This window comes from Mytilus galloprovincialis, chromosome 3 (assembly GCF_965363235.1).
Source record: "Mytilus galloprovincialis chromosome 3, xbMytGall1.hap1.1, whole genome shotgun sequence".
Classification (NCBI taxonomy): domain Eukaryota; kingdom Metazoa; phylum Mollusca; class Bivalvia; order Mytilida; family Mytilidae; genus Mytilus; species Mytilus galloprovincialis.
In genome coordinates, this window is record NC_134840.1 from 87045890 (window position 1) to 87070949 (window position 25060).

Below are 25060 nucleotides of genomic sequence, written 5' to 3' on the forward strand. Positions count from 1 at the left end.
TTAACATTTTTAAAAGATAAACGCGTTTTCAACATTGCATTATTTTCAAAGAGTATACAAAGTTTCTTACTTTTCGTAGCCCTAACTTCACTTCTAATACCTGTGAGAGATTAAAAAACCCCGAAATTGGTATATGTACAAACAAATAAATGCAGACTATTATCCTCGTGTCTGTACGTGAAGTGATATTCTATGGAATGCTTTAAAAAAATCCTTACATATATTGTAAATTGACATTTTAGTGTCTGAAAAGTCAACTTATGTTAAGTTGCTGTTTCGTTTACCCAATATCTACTTATATTCAAATAACAAAACAAATGTTTTATCTCGAATACATATTTGTATGAGAAATAGTTAGGAAAATCAATTATTCTTCACGCATGAAATGAGGTTATAATGTTTCAAATATATAAATACTGAATGATTGATTACTTATATTTTGCTCAACGTCAAGCGGAAAATATTTCATGCATAATTCAGGACCCAATAGACAATGAGTTATAAAAAACATCATGGAAAAGTAATGATACTGTTAGGTTTGAAAAAGAGGGAATAAGAAAACAGGAATGTGTCCATAGTATACACGGATGCCCCAATTGCACTGTCATTCTCTTTGTTCAATGGTCAATGAAATTGGGGTCATAACTCTAATTTGGCATTGAAATTAGAAGTATTATATCATAGGGAGCATGTGTGCTAAGTTTCAAGTTCATTGGACTTCAGCTTCATCAAAAACTACCTTGACCAAAAACTTTAACCTAAAGCGAGACAGATGGACGGACGGGCTTTAAAATGAATTATTAATAAGGAAACATTTTTTTTTAAATCTCAGAATATGATCAAGATTCTTTGATAGAAAGTCATTGAATTTTCATTTCAATATAATGAAGTATTTTTAAGATGCTTGGGTAGCAATTTGAATAGAGAGAACATAATTTTATTAATAAAACATTTTCATTCTATACATTTATTGCCAAAGGGTAGCTTGTTTGAATGTAACCTACTTTACACAGTTCTCAAACGAGAGATTACTTTGGAAGTATATTTATATTCGGTTATAGCTATATTAGCAGGGTTGATTTTTTTCTTAGGTATAACCTCAATTTACTCAATTTTCTTTGTAATATATATACTAGTAGTAACTTGGATATCGTTTTTGGGGACCTTTATAGTTTGTTGTTTAGTGTGAGCCAATGCTCCGTGTTGAAGACCGTAATTCGGCCTATGATGGTTTACTTTTACGAATAGTGACTTAGATGGAGAGTTTTCTTATTGGCACTCATACCACATCTTCTTATATTATTCTGCTCATTATTAGTCATTGATTAATTATTCAAGCAGTTTACTTTGCAATTACTACAAAGGTGATAAATTTTATTATATCCAGCCTCCACCATTAATAACTACTGTTTCCTTTGAATCTTAAATAAGAAATAAGATAAAACAAAGGTTTGCGTTATATCGCAAAGGTTTGCGTTATAACGCAAAGGTTTGCGTTATAACGCAAACATAGGAAGAAAAATAAAAAAAAAAAAAAAAATGTGTGGCGCTAATACGCTTCCGTACTATCGTCTAAATCGAACAGATGACTTTAAAAAAATGCCTTTTCAGCTGCAAACAGTTTTAAAAATGTTTCTGTTATATAAAAAGGTTTAAATAAAAACAAATGCCAAGATATTTTAAAGTAGTACAAACATGAATTTTTATAACGGAGAGAGGGTTAAACGCATACACGAATATTGTTTTACACAAAAGATTTGTAACTGCAAATTTGTTCTGTCGAAGAGAATTGTACTTGTGATATTTTTTTTTACTTAATAGTCTGTTTAGGGAAGGGAGACGAAATAACTGGAACAAACCAACTTGGAAGACTTATTTACATGTTTTTCCAGGTCGTCAAACTTATAGAATAGAATAATTAGGCAAGTATAGCAAAATGATAAATATCTTTTGATTCAATGTTCTCCATGAAATCTAGATCAATACACTCATATTCTTCTTATAATTTCAAAATTTCAACCAAAGCAAAACATCTATTTACATGCATGATGTTAGATAAAGTTATTGCATAGCTTTTCAAAGGTCATGATATTTTCGGTCTTAATTTGAAGAAATAAATCATACGAACAAATTAAGTTATTCATGTATACCACTATATGTATTATTCTCATATGACATAGGTTAATGTTACGACGTATACAGATTTTTTTCATGCTAAAAAAACCTTTAAACTCTGCATATTTTTATTACGAGAAAGTGTCGGGGTAAAACACATTAATCAGCGTTGAAGACGACTCCAAAACCTGTATCAGAAGTGTTCAACATATTCTGTCTAACGTCTTCACAATAAAAACATTGGATGTTCGATCTGTACCGATTGATATTCTGGTCTTAGACACATTTTTATTTAGTTGTTATCGGCTTTGAACTAGCTTTCAGTAACTTTGGGTACTCTTTGTGTCTTTTGTTTTCATTGTATGTTCTTTGTTTCGATTTGATGAGTTAAGCCCTTTTTGGACTATTTTCTATAGTTTGTTATTATGTTGCACTGTTATGTCACTGTCCCAGGTTAGGATTTAATGCCATCAAACATGTTACCCGCCACATTCTGTCTGTCTCTAGTCACAACCCTGTAGTTCAGTGGTTGAAGTTTGTTGCTGTTTATTATACTTGATTTTTGTTAACATACATCGGGCTGTTACTTTCCTCGTTTCAATTGTTGTACATTTTTAGCCCTTGTGCAACTTACTATGCGGTTTGGGATTTGTTCATTGTTGAAGGCCGAATGATGACCTACAGTTGTTAACTTCTATCTCTTTTGGTCTCTGGTGGACAGTTGTCTCATTAGCATCACACCGTACCTTCTTAAAGTTTACAGATACCGCACTTTTTCAATGACAATATGATTCTTCTCTGTTATTATTCTGTTAAATTGGTGATTATAAAATGCACTTATTCGGTCGAATACATAAAAAAGACAATAACTTTTATTAAATTTTTTTCTCCGTTCTTGGTTATTAGTGATCTAAAGCCAACAACAAAGATGCTAAAATTTGTATGAAATGAGTATATAAGAAAAGCAGCTGCAACTAATGGGTTGATTGTGTATTTGATACTTCCCATAAAGAAACAAACAAACATTGTGAGAGCAAGGAGATTCTATCACTCAGCTGGAGAAGTTTTTTCAATTGTATTCAATTGTACAGTATTCAACTGTATTCATGGCATTTGTATTCAATTGTATCAAATTCTAATTATTATTGTATTCAATTGTATTTAATGGCAATTGTTATTTTATAGTTCGTTTATGTATGTGTTACATTGTCGTGTTGTTTTTTGTTGCACTTTAGTGTTTCTGTTGTTTCTTAATTTTCCTCTTATATTTGATGTGTTTCGCTCAGTTAAAGTTTGTAACCCGAATTTTTTTCCCTTAATGAATTTATGACTTTCGAACAGTGGTATACTACTGTTTGCTATATACTTCGGAGTTCCCGCGTTGAAGTCGATGTAAACCATAACCCGAAATGTACTTTAACCTGTTTACATGCTAGTGTTTTGAATTGAATATATTTGTTTTTGCTGACAAACTTCCGATAAAATGATCTTTTACCTTGAACAGTAACACACTTATATATGGTTATAAAAAAATGGACGTTTTCACTGCTCCGACAACTCTCCAAGGTTAATTATCGATTTTGCAAAGAAAAAGAAGCATTATCATTCTTTTCACTGTTGTTTGCATTACATGTTTTATATCAAACCATTTTTTAAATTTGTTACCTCTTATATTTATATTAACCGTGAAAAAGTCAATTCAATTTCAATTTTTATTATCAATTGGCCAATTATAGCGGACTATGGGGCTGTTATAGTCTTAAAATGTCTGCAAATCTTATCAGTTTTTAATCAAATGTCTTTTCATCTTGAAATGTTAGAAAACTGAAGAGTTCTTTTGGACGCATTCTAATAAATCACATTATTACACAATTTCTCTTTTTGAATAAAACGGGTTAACAAGAATTTGCTGAAAAGTTCAACAAGACTAGGACTTAGTGTTAGACATAAAACGTTCAAAATATCCATTACAGATATTAACCAATTTCAAAAACTAATGCTATCGTAGATATGTCTGGTATTTCAAATAAATTGTCAGACACCGGAAGTTCAAGGGCTACTCTTAATAAATTTTATTTCATTAAAATTTAACTTCCTAATTGTACTAATAAAACAGAAAATGTCGAGTATAAAAAGTTCAAAGAAATAATTTAAAAAAAAAACTGTGAAGCTGGAAAAATCTTAGTTGCTGAAAGTTGATATGCTATCATATTCTCTCACAAATTAAATCCAATTAACTATACAATGGTTTTACAATCTAAATGCTTGATCCATTAATTCAGTGGAAGCAATTTAAAAGTTTGCATTTCATATTTTGATGGGTTTTTTTTTTCTGTATACAATTTACCATGAATTGACATTGAACATCAGTATCGTGAACAGGATGATTATTGACTTTTCAGGTTTGCAAGTTTCCTTGTCGAATGTCGTTTGTTACCCGGCTTCTTCCTTCAATGAAAGTGGTCGCTATGATATAGCAAAAGTGCCGAAAATGGCAATCAATCAATCAATTAATAAGTATCTATTTATTGTTCAAAGAGTAAGAAATTTTAAAATTCGAATGTGGAAATGCTGAAAGTAAAGTGGTCGGACAAGATTAATGTACACTTGTTCGTTCCTCAATTTTATTAGTGAAAAAGAAACCGTTCCTTATTTTCCTCGGAAAGACACTAGACTTTGGAATCATATGATAAGTCTCTAATTACTCGGTCAACGCACATTTTTTCACTCCGTTGTGGATTTAATGTTATTCCGACTGCTATCACAGTGACTGTATCCGTGTCCCTTAATCTTGTTGATATCAATTGTAATTGGTATAGATGCCGGTATTCATATCTTATTAACATGCACATAATCGTCCTTATTTACATGTATAAGCATGTTTTCGTCCTTAATCATATACATGTTTCCGTCCTTAATCATATGCATGTTCTCGTCCTTATATGCATGTAATATATGCTGCAGGATGTTAAATAGCATTTCCAAAATTCTATATGATGATCGAAGTTATAAGAATACCTTTTTAAGTGAGTGATGTCAATATTTTTTATGAAAGTGTATTTTACCCATTAAGGTTTAATTACGGCAGGTTCGGTTTTTAAATATAGTCAATAAAACAAAACGTGTGATGCATGGAAAACATTGAAATATAAATCCGTTGTTTCCTTGAATAGCCGAAGCTACCTTCTACACCTCTAAAGAAAAACACTGGCGAAGTTAAGGAACCGGTTGGAATACTTAAATACCCCAACCTGGGAACAAAACTTGATGTTTAAACATTTTCATAAGAGACAACTGAACAAGTAAGGCATACGTTTGCTATTCTCTAAAGACTATCAATACTTTTTTTGCCGAAAACATTATAGATATAGACTGTAAATGGTAAAAATCATAATTAAATAATATAAAAAAAGTTTGATCCCACCTTATAACATCATTTATTTTTATTTCGATTGAATAAGTCTTGAGTTGTGATAATTTCGGGTTATGTAATGTTATAAATTGCGTTCAGTTCAGTGATACTTTTAACGTGTCGTGTGATATAAACCAATCGTTTTCGTAGACAATAACTGAACATATGATATGACACTTATATCCTTTAACGTATGTATTTAATATCATATTGCATAATTCTATAGACAAAAATCAATCTAAATCTTGGTTAAATGATTGATTAAATGCAACACCTGTCATTTTCGTCAATAGTCTGCCAATTCCACTGGTTTGGTTACGTACCATGAGTATAAATTATTCATTTTTTAAAGACGAGACATTTTACATATTGTTGCTCAATTTTGTATATATTGTCACATTACAGACATTCTAATAGAAATGTTGCGCAGTATCTACACTACAAGAAGTATCAGTGTTCAAATGTCAAACATACAACATTGCTTTTCCAACAAACACTATTTGTCAAAAATGAATTATCGGTTTTGTTCGTAATGTGTAGTCGTTCAGACAAAAATATCGCTTAAATACTTAGTAGGTTACATAAACGTCCAGAAAAACGAATTGGTCTTGTATTGTTATCGGGTTTTGATTTCTTTGCTCTATGAATAATTGGAATTTGATTGCTTTTAGGAAAACGATTGACCCGTCTTCGGAATATAAAACAGAGGTTCTAACCTTTAAGATAAACAAAATCGGGTGATTTGCTGTCGCACCAATCTTTGGAAACCTCGTCTATCCACCATCAACCAGAAAAGTGCCTTAAACATAACATATGCAAGTCCCATGGACTCGGTCTTGAAGTCTAATCAATTTTACAATCTTTTCTGAAGAAATAACCAAGTTTTGCGCAGTAATATCTTTTCTGAAGAAATAACCAAGTTTTGCGCAGTAATATCTTTTGTTCTGTATAACTTACGTTCTGGTAAGTAAAATTAAGACAATATCTAAGAAAATATCTTGCATTGAAAATTTCAGTTGCCGATAAAGACTGAATTTGCTATGGTATCTAGAATAAACGTTGAACTGGATGTTAATCTCCTTAGGAAAAAAAAAAGAAAAGCTTAACATTTCAATTACTTGAACATCAAAAGAAATGAAAATAACCTCTAATATATATCTTTCTATTGATATCTAAATGAATTTTACATTTTTAAACTCAATCATGCAAAAGAAAATGTGTGGTATGCCGTCTAAATCAAATAAAAATAAGTATTTTAATCTTTTCTTTTTCTGGATTATTAATTTTATGTACTATTGAATGAATTCAAAGTGTTGCTAAATATTGTATACATTGAAATTTAGGGGGAAAGCAGCCAAAAAGAAACGTATGGACATATTTTAAAACAACACTCAATCAGGTTCTGAAATTAACACAATACTTTCAATGATAGTGTGTAAATGTTTGTACATTGCTTTGTTCTTTCGTGGCAAAAGAACATAAAAGAGTTTCTTGAAATGAATATTTAAAGAAAACAATTGCCATACGAACTAAAGATAATTTGAAATTATTCAAAGTTGCATTATATTACAATTGAGTGCTGTCAATATAACTTCTTGAAATTTTCTGTGATTTTTCGTAAAGCAGGAGGTTGCAGATTAAAGGGGCATTATGTGTCAAATTCATGTTCACTTATTTGATTCAAATTCTCATATTTGATTTATAACCATGTAAAACATTTATCCTAATAATAAAAAGTCTAAAATAAACAATTTACAGGCGGCCTGTGTAGAACATGGGCTTGATAATATGTATCTTCGTTTCAAGTGTATTTTAGTGTAGACGCCATCTAATTAACTATCGAGTTGCCCTCCAAAGAAACGGATGGTCATATAAGCGATTTAAACATAAATATTGATATAAATAGATAGCAAACTCGTGCAATTTTATTTTTATAGGTCTGTTTTAATTTCATATTATTGATTACAAATATATGTCAATCATCGTTTTTTACATTTGTAAAAATGAGTTTTTGTGGATCGAATCAGTCAATCAATTCACTTTAAATATTGGTTAATAACTGAACACGCATCATTCGTGCGTTATCCATCTCTAGATAAGGGGTTAAATTGAAGTTCACGTGAATACGGATGAAATGCGGTCTAAGTATTCACTTGCAAGTGAATAATTCATCATTAATGTTTCCTACCTCATTTTGACAAACAATCTAACCATACTGGCTGCTAAAAGCGGATTATTACTTCACTATTTAACTTTCATAAATGATTGAACAAAAAAAAATCGTATTTCATTTATATCTGTCCCTTTAAGTACAAGGTTGAAGATTAAGTACAAGAATTTGAAGTCCTTTTGCAAAATTCCTCATTTGGACTGCTACTTAAACAGTGAATAGATTAATTCAGTACTTTTATGTTGAGTGAATATAAAATTTTGAAATGCACTATAAGTTCCTGCATGCTATGAAATCCAAATTAATTGAAACAGCCAAATTGTCAAAATCCGTCAAAATGATTTCCTTCAATAACAGAGTTGTGAGTTTGTTTGTGTAACAGTTGCTTTTTAAGTGTTAAAGTAAATTAGGCATATCATCAATATCAATTATCCCTATTGTAAAATGTGTTTTGGAAAAGCAGCTTTGAAATAAAGCTTTTATTACAAAAGCTTTTGAAAAATAAACGAGAACGTCCTGTAAAATGGAAATGAAACCAAGGTTGTTGTTGTTCCTTGGCCTTTTATTAACTTACTATAACCGGTTTATTATGGAGTTGAATGCCATACTTCTCCATTAGTCATAGTTAGTGGATAGTTGTCTTACTAGTAATCATAATACACTAGCATATATAATGATACCTATCCTGTCTTATGTTTGGGTATTTCATTAATACACAGGAAACTCTACGAAAAAAATACGACAAAAGGGACGACTTTTCGTTTTCTATTATTATTTTTTGTACTGTGGTGTTCCTTTGGCACCATCTTACGTTGATGAGATATCACAATTTGTCGCCATGCTCGTGATTATAATGAGGTTTTCGATTTCATTGAACGTAATCTCTGTTGGACTTGTAAACCAATAATCAAGTGATTTCGTTACAACAAATTACTTAAAAATTTTACTAAATTCTTCAATTAGATACAAAGATATTTTTTATTAATTTTTTTTCAAACGGATAGCCCATCCTAATTTTACGGAGATGTCGTTTACTGCGCCCGGAATTTAAAATACGACCCGTTAAATTAGATTTTTGTTATAGGTATATATATTGAATTTGTAATCAGTAAATTAAAACCAAACTTCATAGTATAGATATCTGTACTTTCAGGGTTTTGAAATCTGTCGATACCTGTATCTTTGCATTACACAAGATCATATTTTTCCCTGCGACGCTCGATCTGAGTTTTTATTACTTGCTTTTCTGCTTTGTATCGATCTGATAAGTTAAATCATTTTCAACTGATTTTTTTTAGTCTGTTCTTATGTTGTACCACTGTCAGATGTCAGGGGGATTGTTTTGCACCAGCAAATTAGTCAAACACCGCCATATTCTGTATGTGCCTGACCCAAACCAGGAGCCTGATATTCAGTGGCTGTCGTTTGCTGCTGTATTTCATAAACTATAAGTGTTTAACTCGTTTGTTGTTTTAATAATCAGGTCTTTAGATTTCTCGTTTGAATTGGTTTACATTTGTCATTTCGGGTCCTTTATGGCTGACTATATGATATATGTAATGCTCATTGTTGAAGGCCGTACGCTGACATATAGTTGTTAACTTTTAAGTCATTTGGACTCTGGTTCAGAGTTGTTTCATGGGTAATCGTAACACGTCTATTTATACTTATATTTATAATTTATTTCAATATTGCTGTCAAATTTAGCTAAGAGTGTTAAAAATATTCACAATAAAAGGATAAGGAAGCCCCAAAGATTTCAATGGAAGAAAAATGCCCTTAATATTGATATTCAACATGTAACGTCATACCAATATGAATGCAATTATGCTTTTCAATAAATTTTGTATTGTCTGACAGCTTGAACATAAGTTACAATCAGTCCTATATAAGTTTGATATAAACGATTTATCGGGTGTATAAATAACTTTAAAGGCATTTAATTATTCTTTTATTTCGTCTGTTTCAATCAAAAACTATTTCATCTAATTCCATACATCTTTCAAAATTAGTATTGCATCACGGTGAACAATTAGATAATCAGCAAGAAATCCGGTGCAATGAGAACGATGAAAAATCCATACAGTATTACATTATAACATTAGAAGCCTGTTGTAATGCTTTAAAGTGCTCCTATAAATGTGAAACTATCTCACTTTTATATCACATCTAAAATAGGTTTGCGAAGATTAACGATGTCGTCTAACACACGAAACGAGATTTTGCCCTTCATAGTCTCACATGATTTGAGTCCATGACATTGGTACATTCTGTTCTCGTTGATCCCTGATATACGATCCTTGGTATACCCCATTCACATGACTTGAAGTATTCTTCAGGGATTTACTTTTTGTTGTAGGCGGCATTGCTATGACGGTCAATGATGTTGAGTGATTTGTAGATAAAAAGTCGCCTGGAAATGATAAATTTTTATGAAGTTTCTGCTTGACATGATTGTTGTTTATATTAAAACTGATTGCTTCTCAGAGTGTGTCATTTTAGATCTATGTTTAGACGATATTTTGATATTTTGAGAATTCTCTTGACACACTGTCAGACATTGATTTGTAATTTGTCTAAAAATACTTCTATCAAGGCTTTGTAGGGATCAAAAGCCGATTCAATTAGAAAATATAAATTGACAACTTTTTTATCCACTGAATATACATTTTCCGAAGAAAATATATTATATCATTTGGAAAAAAAGTCCCGTATTCTATATCAACATCAAATGAATTTATGTTTTATCATTTAAATGTAACATAACAGTGACATTAACTAATAGTCTAAATATAATATATGCAACCAGAACGTGCTTAAACACAGAACCAGTTGCAGTCTAATTTTTTTTGTGTTGTATTCATGACTAATTGAAAACAACATGGCTATAATAAAAACATCAAAAAGACAGACACAACAGTCACAAAATATTGAAATCAACACGTTGAATAATTTCTTGCGTCCGAAGCGCTTTTCTGGATTTACCTTCATTAGGAACGCTCAAAGCCAAACATTTGAAATCCGAAGATGTACAAGTACCGAAACCATTGAAGAACTATATGTCAAAAATACCTAAAATTAATAGCCAATTATCTAAAGTCAACTTTGCCTGGGGGAGTTGATACCGTAGTTTCTTAATAATTTCAAAATTTATAAACGGACAATTTTAGTACTTTGTTAAATCATGTTAGTACATAAGTCCTGACTACTTAGCTGATGATACCCTCGGGGACTGATAGTCCAACAGCTAAGGTATCGACCAGTGATGTAAAAAATTGAAAGCAACACGTTGAATAATTTCTTGCGTGCGACTAAACACTTTACAGAAACTGACATATAAAGTTTGAGCAACACAAACAAGGATTGAAATAAAAGGTTTATGTTTAGGATTTGCACATCCAGAGACATTATGTCTGGTTCACAGGCACTTGTCTCAGAAAAAAATTTCCTATATACCTTATTATAATTATAACATGTTATAATAAGGTATATAGGAAATTTTTTTCTGAGACAAGTGCCTGTGGTCTGGTTATATTTAAAGCCAAACAACTTTATGATTTGTGTTAAATCGATTAATTTCACACTTGTAAGAAATCGGCTGGATTAAACCTGTTAAAGAAGTTGAGAATTATAATTTATGTCCGTAACCTAACTATCTACAAACCAAGTCTTGTATATTTCATTAGCCAGTTAACCTCCAAAATCAAACCAAACTTCCGCCACATACATTACAATTCATTTTGGCACATTTGACTGATGTGGCCCATTTTATGTTAGTATACTGGCATTTTAGTTGGTGACGAATTAGTTATATGGGATGGGTCGAATTTGGGTTGTAAACAACCATTTTTAACAAAAAGAGAAAGGAAATTGTGACATCAACCAACCCATAGACACAAAGAAACAATGAAGGTCTTTTGGGTCAACGTACAATCTTCAACACTGTTGACTGTACACTATATTATGTTTTAAAATATCATTTTTATTTCAGGGATTTTAAAATGCAATTAAAACAAATTTATTTTCATTCATGCCATTAAAACATTTTTTTTTCATTTTTGCCATTAAAACAATTACTGGAACTAGAAAAGAACAGCATCTATCTAGAGTTCCATCAAGTTAGAAATAAACGATTTCAAACAACGAAAAGTTAAACCAAATGTTACTGCAATGTGAATATATATCATACGCTTGAACTTTAGAATAAGAGATTACAAAAAGATCACAAGGCAACGGAATGATGAAGTTTTCTTCCTCTGCATCGTTAATTCTTTTAAAAAAGTCGATACAGGAGTCATCTTATTTGCTTCAGTTGGCAGAATAGTGGACATTGGTTTAAAGTGTTTCAGATTCGGTTTCCGGTAAAAGTAACAAGACAAAAATGCTTTGTCATGTAATGGATTCAAATTTACTTTGGAACATCTGCCAACATCTCAAATTAAAACAGATGATATAAAATCGATATTCCAAATTGACTGAGGCGTTTTAAATTGTAAACAGGTGATGGATAAGTGTATACAATAAATGCACCAATTAAAGGTGATAATGGGATTTCCGACGAACCCTTAGAAACCGTTCTATTGTGTAGAAAAATTCTGATACTGGAATTAACAATTCCAAATCCAATAACTTATCAATATAAAAAGGACTCAATTGTCAACATGTTGTATAGAATTAAGACAGTCACTAATCTGTATCACAAGAGGAAAAAAAACAAAAGAATGAAAATACAGAAAAAAAAAACAAGTACTCGTAATTAATCAGTTCATAAAAACCTGAAACAGGGACTAATTTTAATCATTTTCTAAAATGTTCTAAAATGTTCTTGCTTTTGTTTTCGAGATATACGAATATATATGTGCTGGTCACATGTTGTTTTCACCTTTGAGTGCAAAGGTACATTGTAATTTAAATAGCAGATTTCCCTTTAAATCTTAACAATAAAAAAGAGCACTGTGTTAATCTCTTTGTACTTGATTCAATCAGTCTTTTTGTGGACAATATAACTTCTGATTTAAAGCAATTGAATCAAAGTAATGCTTTTCCCAGTTCTCTTACATGCGACCCGGTCTTGCAGTGATTACTTTCAAATTTAAACAATTACCTACCCACTGTTGCTGCAATCAAAACCTGATTGAACATCGTGAAACTCAAAAGAGAAAAATTAACCGACCCAAATAACAATAAATAAAAAACGATTATATATTTAAATATTGAACAAGCAGTCGAGAAAAATAGATATATAAACACAGAAGTGATAAATGTTAATTCTGAAAAAATATGATGAAGAAAACAGAAAAAAGTAACCTTAAGATATTTAACTATTGAATTAGACTTCTATGATTAATGTTCTTTGAATACGCATTTGATTATAATTAGGAAACTGTTATAGTGTAAATAACATATTAACTCGGCAGAAAAATGTTTTGATATTGGTAGGAAGATGAAGCGATTTTTAGGTATTGATCAATGTAGTTTACTGCATCATCTATCTTGTCATAAAATTATGTTTCATTTTCTACCAACAGGTCAAAGCTGATGTATATATAGTGAGACAGGAGATAAGTAGCGGGAATCTGGCGGTGCAGACGACGGATTAAAGCACGTAAAGCAAGTTGAATATTACATAACAGTAATTACAACAGTGGACTTGGAGGACTTTGTAGTTTTTTCGTCTAGCAAGTAATATAATTTGCTACTAAATAATTGACCATTTAATTTGACCGAATGTGTCTGTATTGTAAAGCGTTGATAAATATACTGAATAACCGTTCATAAAAAGACAGTTGGAAAACGGTTGATAACGATAGATGATTTAGAACAGGGAAAATAGATTTTTTTTGTAATAATTACTGCTATATTACATTTTGTTACAAGCGATAATTGAAACACAAAGTTAAACAACGGGATATCGAAAGTTAATAGGATTAGAGTCCGAATTATTGGAGCGCTTTATTAATATTGGCAAAACTGTCATTTAGAGTTCATCTTATTAATTTTAAGGACTTAAAAAACATGTCAACTATGGCTGCTATTTCATTGAACTCCAGACCTGAAGGACTTCCAAGTTACTTTACCAATGATTCTGTTGGATATGCAGTGAACACAACTAACATGACGAACCTAGAAAACAGAGGACCATCAGATACGGCGCTGTATATAGGTGGTATCATTATGTTGATTGCTCTGCTTTGTGGTTTGTTCGGTAATTTTCTAGTCATGATCGTATGTTTCACCAAGCGGGACTTGAGTAATATTATCAACATCTTCATCATAAGTTTGTGTATAAACGACATCATTAACCTTGGATTTAACAACAGTTTAGTTCTGTTGTCGTACTTTCTAGGAACTTTCCCGGCAGATATGTTAGTTTGTGAGCTCCTTCAACATTTAACTGTTTTGTTGATGGGATCGTCCTTATGGCATACTGGCCTTATTGCCATACATCGTCTCATCGTAGTTGTATTTAATACATTCTACAAGAAAATATCAAAGAAAGCATACACCATTTTTGTCTTGATTTTTGCCAGAGTTGTACCTTTGTTGTTCATCATGCAACCTTCACTCGGAAGCATGGCTTACTATGAACCCAAACTTATACGTTGCGTTGTAAAGAAAGACTTTGGACCATTTACTCTGCTTGTTTCTGTATTTTTAATGATGTTACCATCGGTGATTCTGATTTTATGTTATATAGCCATATTCATCAAAGTTCACCAGTCATCGAAGTCTTTTAGAGGATCAAGACAGCGGGATTGGTTGAAGAGAGAAATCAAAATCACTAAAATGTTTGGAATGATTTTCTTGTTAATTCTAGTTGGCTACTTACCTTATGGAATCACAAGAGCGATTGACAAAAAGCTACAATGGAATGGCGATTTTTATGTAGCTATTACTGTGTTTTTTGCTGTTGCAAATAGTTCGAATCCAATTGTATACGGTATCATGGATAAACAAATACGAAGTGCTTGTTTCCAGATTTTGGGGCTACGCCCAGTAGACGTAAATAAAAATGGTGGACCAATTACAATGCATTCAAAAATATCACATGCTGATACGTGTGTTGATACTGAAGATTTACCATTGAATTCATCACCTGGAAAAGCAGTGTAAGAATAGTTGTGACTTGCTCATTTTCAATTGCCGAAAAAACTGAAATCATGTATTGACAATCAGTTTGTATATATTTGTAAATATTCAACAGCTGATATTAATTTATTCTTTATTTATCAAAGAATTTTTAAAAAGCTGTAAAAGTTATTAGTTTTTCATTGATCAAAGGTTTGTTTTTAAAAATGAACATTCAAAACTTTTTTCTTTTGCTATGCTCTCATATTATGATTTATTCAACCAATGAATGTAGTAAAAATAGTAAAATCTATTTTATATTCAATTTTTAAAATACATATTTTCAGTCATCATGTAAAAGAATTTATTATATATTGTATAAAATCAAGTAGTCAAGCACATTAAAACTGAAGACAACGATGTTTTGCTTCATCATGGAAGTATAGAAGCTGTATATTACTTTTCCCTAGCTTCCATAAACGTCTCCTTATTTCATTCAAATGAATTTTCAATTCAGTTCATCTTATTTTATCATTATGCTTTCGTAAAGCATTAACATTAACTCCAAATGAGACATCCATACGGTTATTCCTATATTTAGATTTAATTGCAACATTGCATTAGGTAAAATTGCAATATTACAAATTATTTTGTGTAATTATGATATGTGAATATTGTTGACCGATTGACCGTTGAAAATCTGTAAAGAGATAATAATTATGATATTTATCAATATCTCACAAACTACTGCACGCAATTTAAAATAATGCCTAAAGCATTCATTGGTAGTCATAAACAAATGGTTTTATTTGATGAAAAGGGTCGGTATTCAGCAGCTGTTTGGTCATTACACCACGCTTAAAAATACTATTGAAAGTTCAGTATTTTATGATACGAGTAGTTTCGAAGTTTTACTATGACCAAATTCGTAATAAAAAAATTTGAAAGTAACAACTGGTCTTAAAAACTATCAAGTTTATTACCCGTTATTGTTTGCAAATATTCTATTTCCCGTGTAATCATCTTTTGAGAACAAATAGTCTATATTTTCAATGGTATTTTAAGTGCAGTGTAACCTACTTCACGCCATAATCTTAATGTCTTGTGTCGTTGATTTCATATTGTATTTCATTTCTGGTGGTCTAAAAGCATAAATACATCACACAGAAACTTCATTAAAACAACAAATATTTCTCACTAAATTGTTTAACAGTCCACTGACAAATTACACAGTACATTAGTTATTAATTTGAAATATTTGTGTTTGTCAATGTTCCAGCTGATATATGATAAATCATATCGGTAGTACATAGAGTGTTACCTAAATAAACAGACATCAACGATTTTTCATTTATACAAATACAATACAATACATTTCATTAAGGAACATGCTTAACAAGTATTGTTCCTTAAAAAATATCTGTTTATATGAAACAAATAAAAATAAATTTATCTTTTTCATCGTGTTTTGTTTCTTAAATTGCAGAACAAATATTTCAGATTAATGGTAACATTAAAAGTATTAGGGATGCTTAGAAATAAATGACAATGTTTATAATTACTGAATTATTTTTAAAGTGGAGTGAATATCAGCATCGATGGGCCTAATTCCCCCATATGCCTTCGACGTAGGCAAAAAGCAGTGAAATTCTTTTATAACCAATAATGGTTTTGGTATTTTGTCATTTTGCTGGGAGTTTTTTAATGGTTTTTTTTGCCTTTTTTCCCCGCTTGAAAACAAAATGTAAATGCTATTTACTGGACATTTAAATACCGGTCAGTACGAGATTCTGTACTTAATGTTATGGACTTTAAAAAGTCTCATCAATAGTTGCGCAACGCTCAATATATTTACCCTTATTTGGACTGTTGTTTGTGTGCAATGAAAAGAAACATAAAATATGTTGCATTGAAAATGTCAGACACCATGCTAATTAATCTTTATTGTCAGGTTTTAGCACAGAAAACATTGTTTATTATATAATGTGACATAAGGAAATCATTCATAAGCTAAAAATGTAAAACAAAATAGTTTTAATTAAGCAATGCCAAATGGTTACCTTGGAATGACAATCCGCCATTAGCAGCAACAACCATTCAGTGGTAGTAGTATACATCTTTAAACAATGAACAACGAAAAGGAGGTTACACTATAGAAAAATCAACAAACAAACAAATAAACAAAAACTCATCAATTATCAATACAGGTGACAGGCCATAAATTCACTCCATATTCAATTTAAAGACGTCAGTCTTACTCTGACATAACATAGTGCTTTTGATGTCATTGTTTACGTAAACTAACCAACAGATTTGCAAAACTTTTGGTGAAAGAGCAATATATTTAGACCATTTTGAGTCAAATTTACTTGTCTATATGAGTTTTCACTAAAATTTGAGGATTAATGCGCTCTATAGCATACGAATTTAAGATTTAACTAAAGTTATGAAAATTGCAAAACTTGGTTGAATAGACAGGGATTTTGAATTGTTTTGGTGACACATATATAAAGTAATAATGCCGTTTTTTAGTGCTAACGACAACTGGAATAATTTTTATGAAGTCAGTTGAGACCAGGTACTTAGGAGTCTAAAATATGAAACGGGGAAGAGCATCAAACCGGAAAATGGTCTTAGCAGAACAGCTAAAATAATCAAAAGTTAAATCACCAAGAGTGAGTTTGAAGCACTTATGGTAAACAAAATGTTTCTATGGTATTTTTGCTGTCTAAAAAATTACAATGAAATCAATATATTCTATGCAGGACGCTTGGTATGTACTCGAGGAGGTGGGACTTAAATCGGACGATGTATGACATATAGTTATTATCCCTTACTAAATTAATGCATGTACATGTATATATGTACCTCTACCTATCCCTAAACACTAAGAGGAAAGTGTATTGAATAATTCATAACCTTAAAAGTGTAATATTTAAGCAATCGGAACTGTTAATAATCGTTCGTCAAGTCAGCTTACCATCAGTGAAATACTGTTTTACGTCGACATATGAATTTCAAGAGAAGACAATTGTTAAACTGTATGTTCAACTATAAATTGTCCCACTCTACACCTGACAAACGTGACTAAAAAAACGAACGCATCCTAACATCAATACCAAATTGTTTAAAATTCAAAATCACAGCAGCCATTATTTTTATGTCCTTTTCATTTAAGATACCATGCCTTTTCCGGTGATATTTTAAGAGACAAGATACTATTTACTTTGTCTTTTAATTACACCTTATTTCCAATTATGATTATTTCTTGTCTAAAGAGTGACCTCTATCTCTCTGTGTACCCTTTACCATCTCTGTACCCATGGATACTGTAATAACTTTTGTGTTTATTGTTTATTGAGTTTAAAACATTGGCATAAATCACGTATTGTATTAACGTACTTTTATTAATTGTTCATGCATGTGATTTTATGTTCCAATGAAATCACTCAAAATCTTATTAGTAAACAGAATAACAAACTTAAATCATAATTAGATATCTTAAATCTAATTTTGCAATGAACTTTACAAAAAATTGTAAAATTACCAAGCAGTTGTACTCTAGATTTCAAATTGATTTTAAAAATAATAAATGTTCTTAATGATGAGAAAATAAAATGTTTGCTTAACTGACAAAACAATATACATCTTCAGCACCAGCAACTGCAACTGCAAAAGCGTATATCAATTCTAATTTTTGTCCATTATTAAAAATGCTAAACAAAATGTCGGAAACAAGAACATTCCGGAATTTTGTCATTTTCAAACCAACAATGTTTGGAAAGCGTTTTTTTTTTTTTTTTTTTTTTGTTGTTGAAAAAAAAACAACTAAGGGATCTTTTGAAATTAAGGAATGTATCTCTCTCATGCATAACATTGATTATTTATAGTGCTCGACTATACTTTTTTATATGCATATATCCACTATTCAACGTTTTTGTATTACACTTTTGGATTTTCAAATATTCTCTATTCAAAGGTCATTAAAATGGCATGATTGATGGAAAAGCGCACCCAGGACAGTAATATTGGTTCAGTTCAATTTTGTTATAACGGTTATTATACTGAGAAAGTACTTTTATTCGTGGGATACCAATTTTCGTGGTTTTCGTGGATGACTTTATCTAGGAATTTAATTGTCCAACGAAATAAAACAACCAAAATTGATATCCACGAATCATTTTGAAAGTACTTTTACAGCATACCACTGAAAGTTTATTTGTGAAAAAGCAAACAGAAGTTTATAACACAGTACATGCTGTGCAGTGGCAAGTAAATGGTATACCTTCCAGATAAGCTGGATTTTTTTGACTAATTTACTTACGCGAGAGGATATTTCTTGATCGAAATGAGAAGGTTTTCAGCAACATGTGCTGTTTTAAAAGAAAACATCATGCATTTTGAATTAACTTTTAGTGTATATATAAAGAAAACGGTTAGCGTGACATAATACGAAAACAAATTTTAAAAAATTAATGATACTGGGGGTTTGAAGTTTAAACAAAGATATTTCTTCATAACAAGAAGTGTTTTTATGATATCTTTTGTTCATTTAAAGCACATTCAAAACAATCTTTACTGATTGTAACGAGAGACGGGAAAAAGCTGCAATGAACGTTCATTTGTTAAATATAATTCTGGTACATTAATTCATTCGTGTTTCTACATTTATTGTGTTAGGAATTTGCCTTCAGAATCAAGCTCTACTTAATTATTTTAAATGGAAAGACGATAATTTTACTGTCTACTGACGAACTAAATAAAACAATTCCAGTACCGTAATTTAAATTAATTACACAACTCTGATGAAATCCTTTTCGAGAGAGCGATAAAGCTGATCGGATATGAGATAAACCGACTTCGAATGACGGAAGTGAGTTAAAAGGTTTGGACTGCGTTTCAAAAGTAAAACCCTATAACTGTTTCTGAGCCAGACTTGCATTTTCAGTTAAGATATACCACGATGCACTTTCAATACTTATTCCAATTATCGATACAATTTAAAATTTTGATTCAATATTTCAAACATTTCAAGTTGCTATATCAAGTGAACAAATAGAATTAGACAAAGTCCTCAACAAAACAATAGACTCTTATTTTACTTTCAAAAAATGAGAGCATTCTTTGACTATATTTTATGCTTCTGTTCACAATAAGCAGAAAGGAGTAGGTCCTGTAAGGGCCGATTTTGGCCTCAGATTATAACTGATTGAGTCATTAAAAACGCTCCGATTCAAGCTTAAATAAGAAAAATTTATCAAATATGCAAAAAATCGTCACTTTTCAGATGGTTTTGTCAAAAATGAAAGTGGCCGCATCGGTGTTCATCCTCAACCTTTATATATGTTATGTATTATCATCAAATACAATTTACATTTCAATATTATGAATGAACACGAATGCGGCCACTTTCATTTAAGACGGAAACCGTCTAAAATTTTACTAAAATGCTAAAATTGTGAAGATTTTATTAATTTAGCATGACTTAATTATAGTAGTACCCGATATATGTGAATTGTATTGTCAAAAACAGCCCATATTTGTGTAGCAGAAGCATTTTACTTTCCAATAAATAGCTAAAAGGTTACATTTTTCACAATTTTGTAAAACTGCTATATTTTGGGGCCAAAAAGGGGTCTCACTGAACCTACTCCTTTCCACAAACAAATTTGATAATATCATTTAACAAAAAACAAAATAAACAAACAAACAAATAACTACGTAAAACAAATCTTTATTCCTATAATTGTTTCCATAGACATCGCAAATACAATTAAAAAACACAGTGCAGTCGAAACCTATTTCCCAATCGTGTGTAGCCTTTAATTAATTTTGTTGTTGAAAGCATTGACTGTTACACACGACGGATACGTTCCAACTGGCATAACCACAATCCCGAATGTGACCTAACGAATTAGACTTATATCCTTTATGAAGCACCGGAGATTTCCCCTCGGTTTTTAGTTGGGTTCGTGTTGCTCAGTCTTTAATGTTGTGTTTTGTGTACTGATACTGTACTCTATTGTTGAAGGATGATCTTTAATTTGAACTTCGAATCATTGTCAATTTTTTTCTGGTGGGTAGTTGTCTATTTGGCAACATACTACACTTTCTTATTTTTATATATATATCACACTATATAGAGGCTATATTTCCCATGCGTTATTTATTAGTTTTGGTCCATTGTTGAAAGTATTTTCATTTAGAATATTCGGTTGGTATGGTATGTTTTACAGCCCAATATTTCAAGTAATTCCTGTAATATTTTTTTCAGTATATACACAGTTTAGCAATTAACGACTAAATATAGAAAGTGGTGAACTTAGATTGAAATAGATGTGACCTATTCTAAGATATAACTCAAAATAAAAAGTACCTACGTAAACGATATACAACAAAACAAATTGAAATACTAGTTCATGCCATTATTGACCATTTCATACTTCAAGTAGATTTAAAACTACACTAGAACACACCCCCGAAATCGCGGGCATATGCAGCTTGATAACTGTTGTAGGATGATTTTTTGTAAAAGATATTATGTATGGAGAATTTCATAAAAGGTATCAAAAGCCCTCTCCCTTTTTCCAAAGTCCGATGTTTGTTTCCTTTCTGCTAAATTTAATTATTTTCGTGTTTCTGGCCTCAGACCACAATTATTCTTCTCCTTTGCTACAATGCTTCTTTTGGTAAAAGTCAAATCAAATTAACAATTTGCACCGTTTCAAACATGAAATAAATGTAACTGCTTATATATAGACCATTATAAGTCTAATAAAATATGCTTCTAGGACAATCCATCAGTGTTTTCTTTTTCTTTTGAGAGCCTTATTAACATGCCAATGGTAGGATATGAATCATGTATAAATGACTAAGGCTAATTTGAGGGGTGGTCGGACGGGTACTGATCCCGAGATCCCGGGCTTAAAACCATGAAATCCCGCGATGCAGAATTTAGAGAAATGCATATCCCGAAATCTCGAAATCGAAAAATATATTCCCGGATCTCGTAAGGTTCAATCCCCAAATCCCGAGCTTAAAAACACCCGATCCCGACGCCCCGAAAAAGGTTCTGCCTACTTCTAATCTCTACCTTACTTTCATTTTTGCCAAATCACTATTCTCCCTTTCAACAATAAATTGTTATGCCCCATTTATGGGCATTATGTTTTCTAGTCTGTACATCCGTTCGTTCGTTCGTTCGTCCGTGTCTGTCCCGCTTCAGGTTAAAGTTTTTGGTCGAGGTAGTTTTAGATGAAGTTGAGCATGTTTTACTTATTTTAATATATATGCAAGTGGTATGACCCCTTAAATAGTAAAAATTTCAAAGAAAACAGTAGACAGAATCAGGGCCGACTTTCTATACTAACATACTAACATAGAAAGTCCCTGACAGAATACAGACAGTCTCTATATATTAAAGTAGTATAATCGTAGTTTACATGTAGATAAACGCGAAAAATAATTGTCTTCTCTAAGGAGGTATAATAGTTGTGGTTCTTGAGATCTAAACACCATGATATGAAACGCGAAAAATAATTGTCCTCTCTAAGGAGATATAATAGCTGTGATTCTTGCGATCTAAACACCATGATATTGAGAACGCTCTGAATGGCTTATTTTTTTCCCCATTTTTGTTATCCATCATACGATTGGTTGTACTTGTGTCAAATGTTTAAATTTTACTTATTTTATATATATACAACTGGTATGACCCCTTAAATAGTAAACATTTAAAAAAAACAGTAGACAGAATACAGAGAGTCTCTATTATAATATATTAAAGTAGTATAATCGTAGTTTACATGTAGATAAACGCGAAAAATAATTGTCCTCTATAAGGAGGTATAATAGTTGTGGTTCTTGCGATCTATTAACACCATGATATGGAAAAAAGTAAAATCACAAAAATACTGAACTCAGAGGAAAATCAATTCGGAAAGTCCATAATCACATGAAAACGCTCTGGTTGGCTAATTTATTTTTCATTTTTGTTATCTATCATACGATTGGTTGTATTTGTGCATCTTTAAAACCGGAAGTCTTATCTATGACTAAAAGTCAGTCCGATGACGGAATCATATCCGGACTCCTTTTTTGTCGTTTTTCTGCCAAAATAACTCAATCTGAATAATCATAAGAATGGATGACAAATGCGACTATGCATGTTACCTATAGGACACAGAGGCATGATGATTGATTTATTGTGGAAGGAAGAGAAGCGACACCCAAAATGAGGTCTTCTCGTTTAATAGTATAGAAGATATAAACTGAAATGATACTGTAAAATAACACCAGAAATAAGACCTATGTGTGTATGACTAAATATACCCCCCCCCCCTTACACACACACACAAAATTTGATGAAAAAAATAAAACCAAAAACCACAACAAAAGCAAAACGCTTTAAAAACATGGAAACTCTGTTCCAAAATATGCACAAAAATGCACTACTTGATCTGATAAAACCTTAACCCAAACCATAAAACAGTTAGCCTTAGAAGAAAAACTAAAGTGGTTTGAACAATCACTTACTTATACATGCACTTGTGTACACGGTATAACATCTGATGAGAGAATTTTTATTTAATGAATTCATACTTAAGGGTAAGCGCCTTTTACATTATTTCAATGAGCACATATGCTGAAATTGTAACAAGGAATGTGTCGATTGCAAAGTAGTTAGCTTTTAACATATTTTTGATTTTCAGCCATCATCCATATATTCCACTGAATGGCTGAAAATGATCACAAAGCGTTCAAAAATCAGAATCTTTTTCTCAATAAAACGCAACATTCACGACTGCACTTTCTTTCTTTAAATCGTAACAAATATGCATAGGAATACAAATTAAAACAAAATGAATTAATTCGTTATTTCTTGGTTGTAGCATATAAATGTTATTATGATAATTCATTCCTTCTTTTTGTACTTTTATTGTAAAACTGTTAATCACGCACACACATTTTTTGTATGAAACGCTTTCGTTATATAAAACTGTTAAAAAAAAAACAAATTAAATATTTCATATATAGTGGTAACATTTATAAAACACCAGAGAAATTTTAGCTTTTAATATTTTTATGTTTTGTCCACAACAGGAAAGAATATTAATAAATACTTTAAATGTTTTCTTCTTTAAAACATTTTAAAAAGGACCAAGTAAGAATTGAAACGGAGCATAATTATTACTTATGTGTATTGAAAAAGACATATTGTAAGATGTTCATAAAGTCTCCGATAACAGTAGTTTTAGAAAACTCACCCAGCACGGAGTAAGTTCAAGATTTTGTCTATTAGCAATCAAAGAAAACATGGTTAAATGTAAAACAAATCGTTGCGGTCTTTTTTCCCCACCAATTTAATCATTAATTTTAAAATATATTTTTGGGTAACAAAATAAAGCTTCTTCTTGTTTCCACCTTTTTTTTTTTTAAAAAAGCAGACTAAGTTTTTGATAAAAATAAAACACGTGCAGTTCATTATATGCGTATTTATGACTTGGTTAATTCGGTTGTTGTTGTGGATCTTAGTAAAAGGTTTCTATATGTGATTAACTGTCACACGGTGTCGCAATAATCTCATTTTCTATGGAATATCTGTATTCCCAAGATAAATTGTAATGACAAAATTATCTTTTCTAATAAGTATAGAACCCATTATGTTCAGCGATTAAAACGAATCAACGAGGCATTACTTAGCAGATTTATAGAGGAATGAATTCCAAAGAAGGAGTAGTGATCCGACTTTATCAAAGAAATGACGATTTAATGACAATGTTCAAGTTTTTCTGGATGAATTTATGGATAAATCCAAAGAATTATTACTGTATAAAATTAATATTTTTTTTAACGCACCGACTCTTTTGGCTAAAAAGGACATATAGTAGCATAAAACAGGATAAAATAGTCGAGAAGATATGTCTTGATGGAATAAAAAAGGTTTATGATAAGGCCTCCGTTTGGAAACTTGAATTCTGAATAAACAAAATACTTCGATAAATCTATCAAATAACATGTTTTAGAAGACATCATCGTGTAGACATCGAAAATTCATATATATTTTTTTATATTTGCATTAGTGGTTCAAACTTCTTGCATAATATTGTAAATCTGCAACAACTGCAGCAATAGTCTTATCAGTTTGAGATCTAGAATGACATTAATACTTTAGATATGAGCAAACTATAAAGATTTACCTATTACTATGTTGAATTGCAAGATATATTTTACAAAGATGTTTTGGGTGATGATTTCTATCTATTTCGTCCAACAACTACATGTAAGTGTAAAAT

At 31.0% G+C, this 25060-nt stretch overlaps 2 protein-coding genes across 4 annotated transcripts in view; one reads left to right on the top strand and one right to left on the bottom strand.

Annotated features, from left to right (window-relative positions):
• LOC143069262 (melatonin receptor type 1A-like) overlaps positions 1–16223 on the top strand; it is a 43511-nt gene extending 27288 nt beyond the window's left edge. For 2 of the 3 annotated variants that reach the window (XM_076243804.1, XM_076243802.1), the window contains exon 2: positions 13226–16223. In XM_076243804.1, the coding sequence (XP_076099919.1) occupies positions 13713–14810 (1098 nt within the window). In that variant the 5' untranslated portion in view covers positions 13226–13712 and the 3' untranslated portion in view covers positions 14811–16223. Of the gene's footprint in view, positions 1–6433; positions 6491–13225 lie in introns of those variants that run through there. The other variant, XM_076243803.1, reaches the window with a different exon arrangement.
• The window catches only part of LOC143069269 (uncharacterized), a 425535-nt gene that overhangs the window by 336221 nt on the left and 64254 nt on the right, over positions 1–25060 (bottom strand). The gene's annotated exons all lie outside the window — the stretch shown is intronic.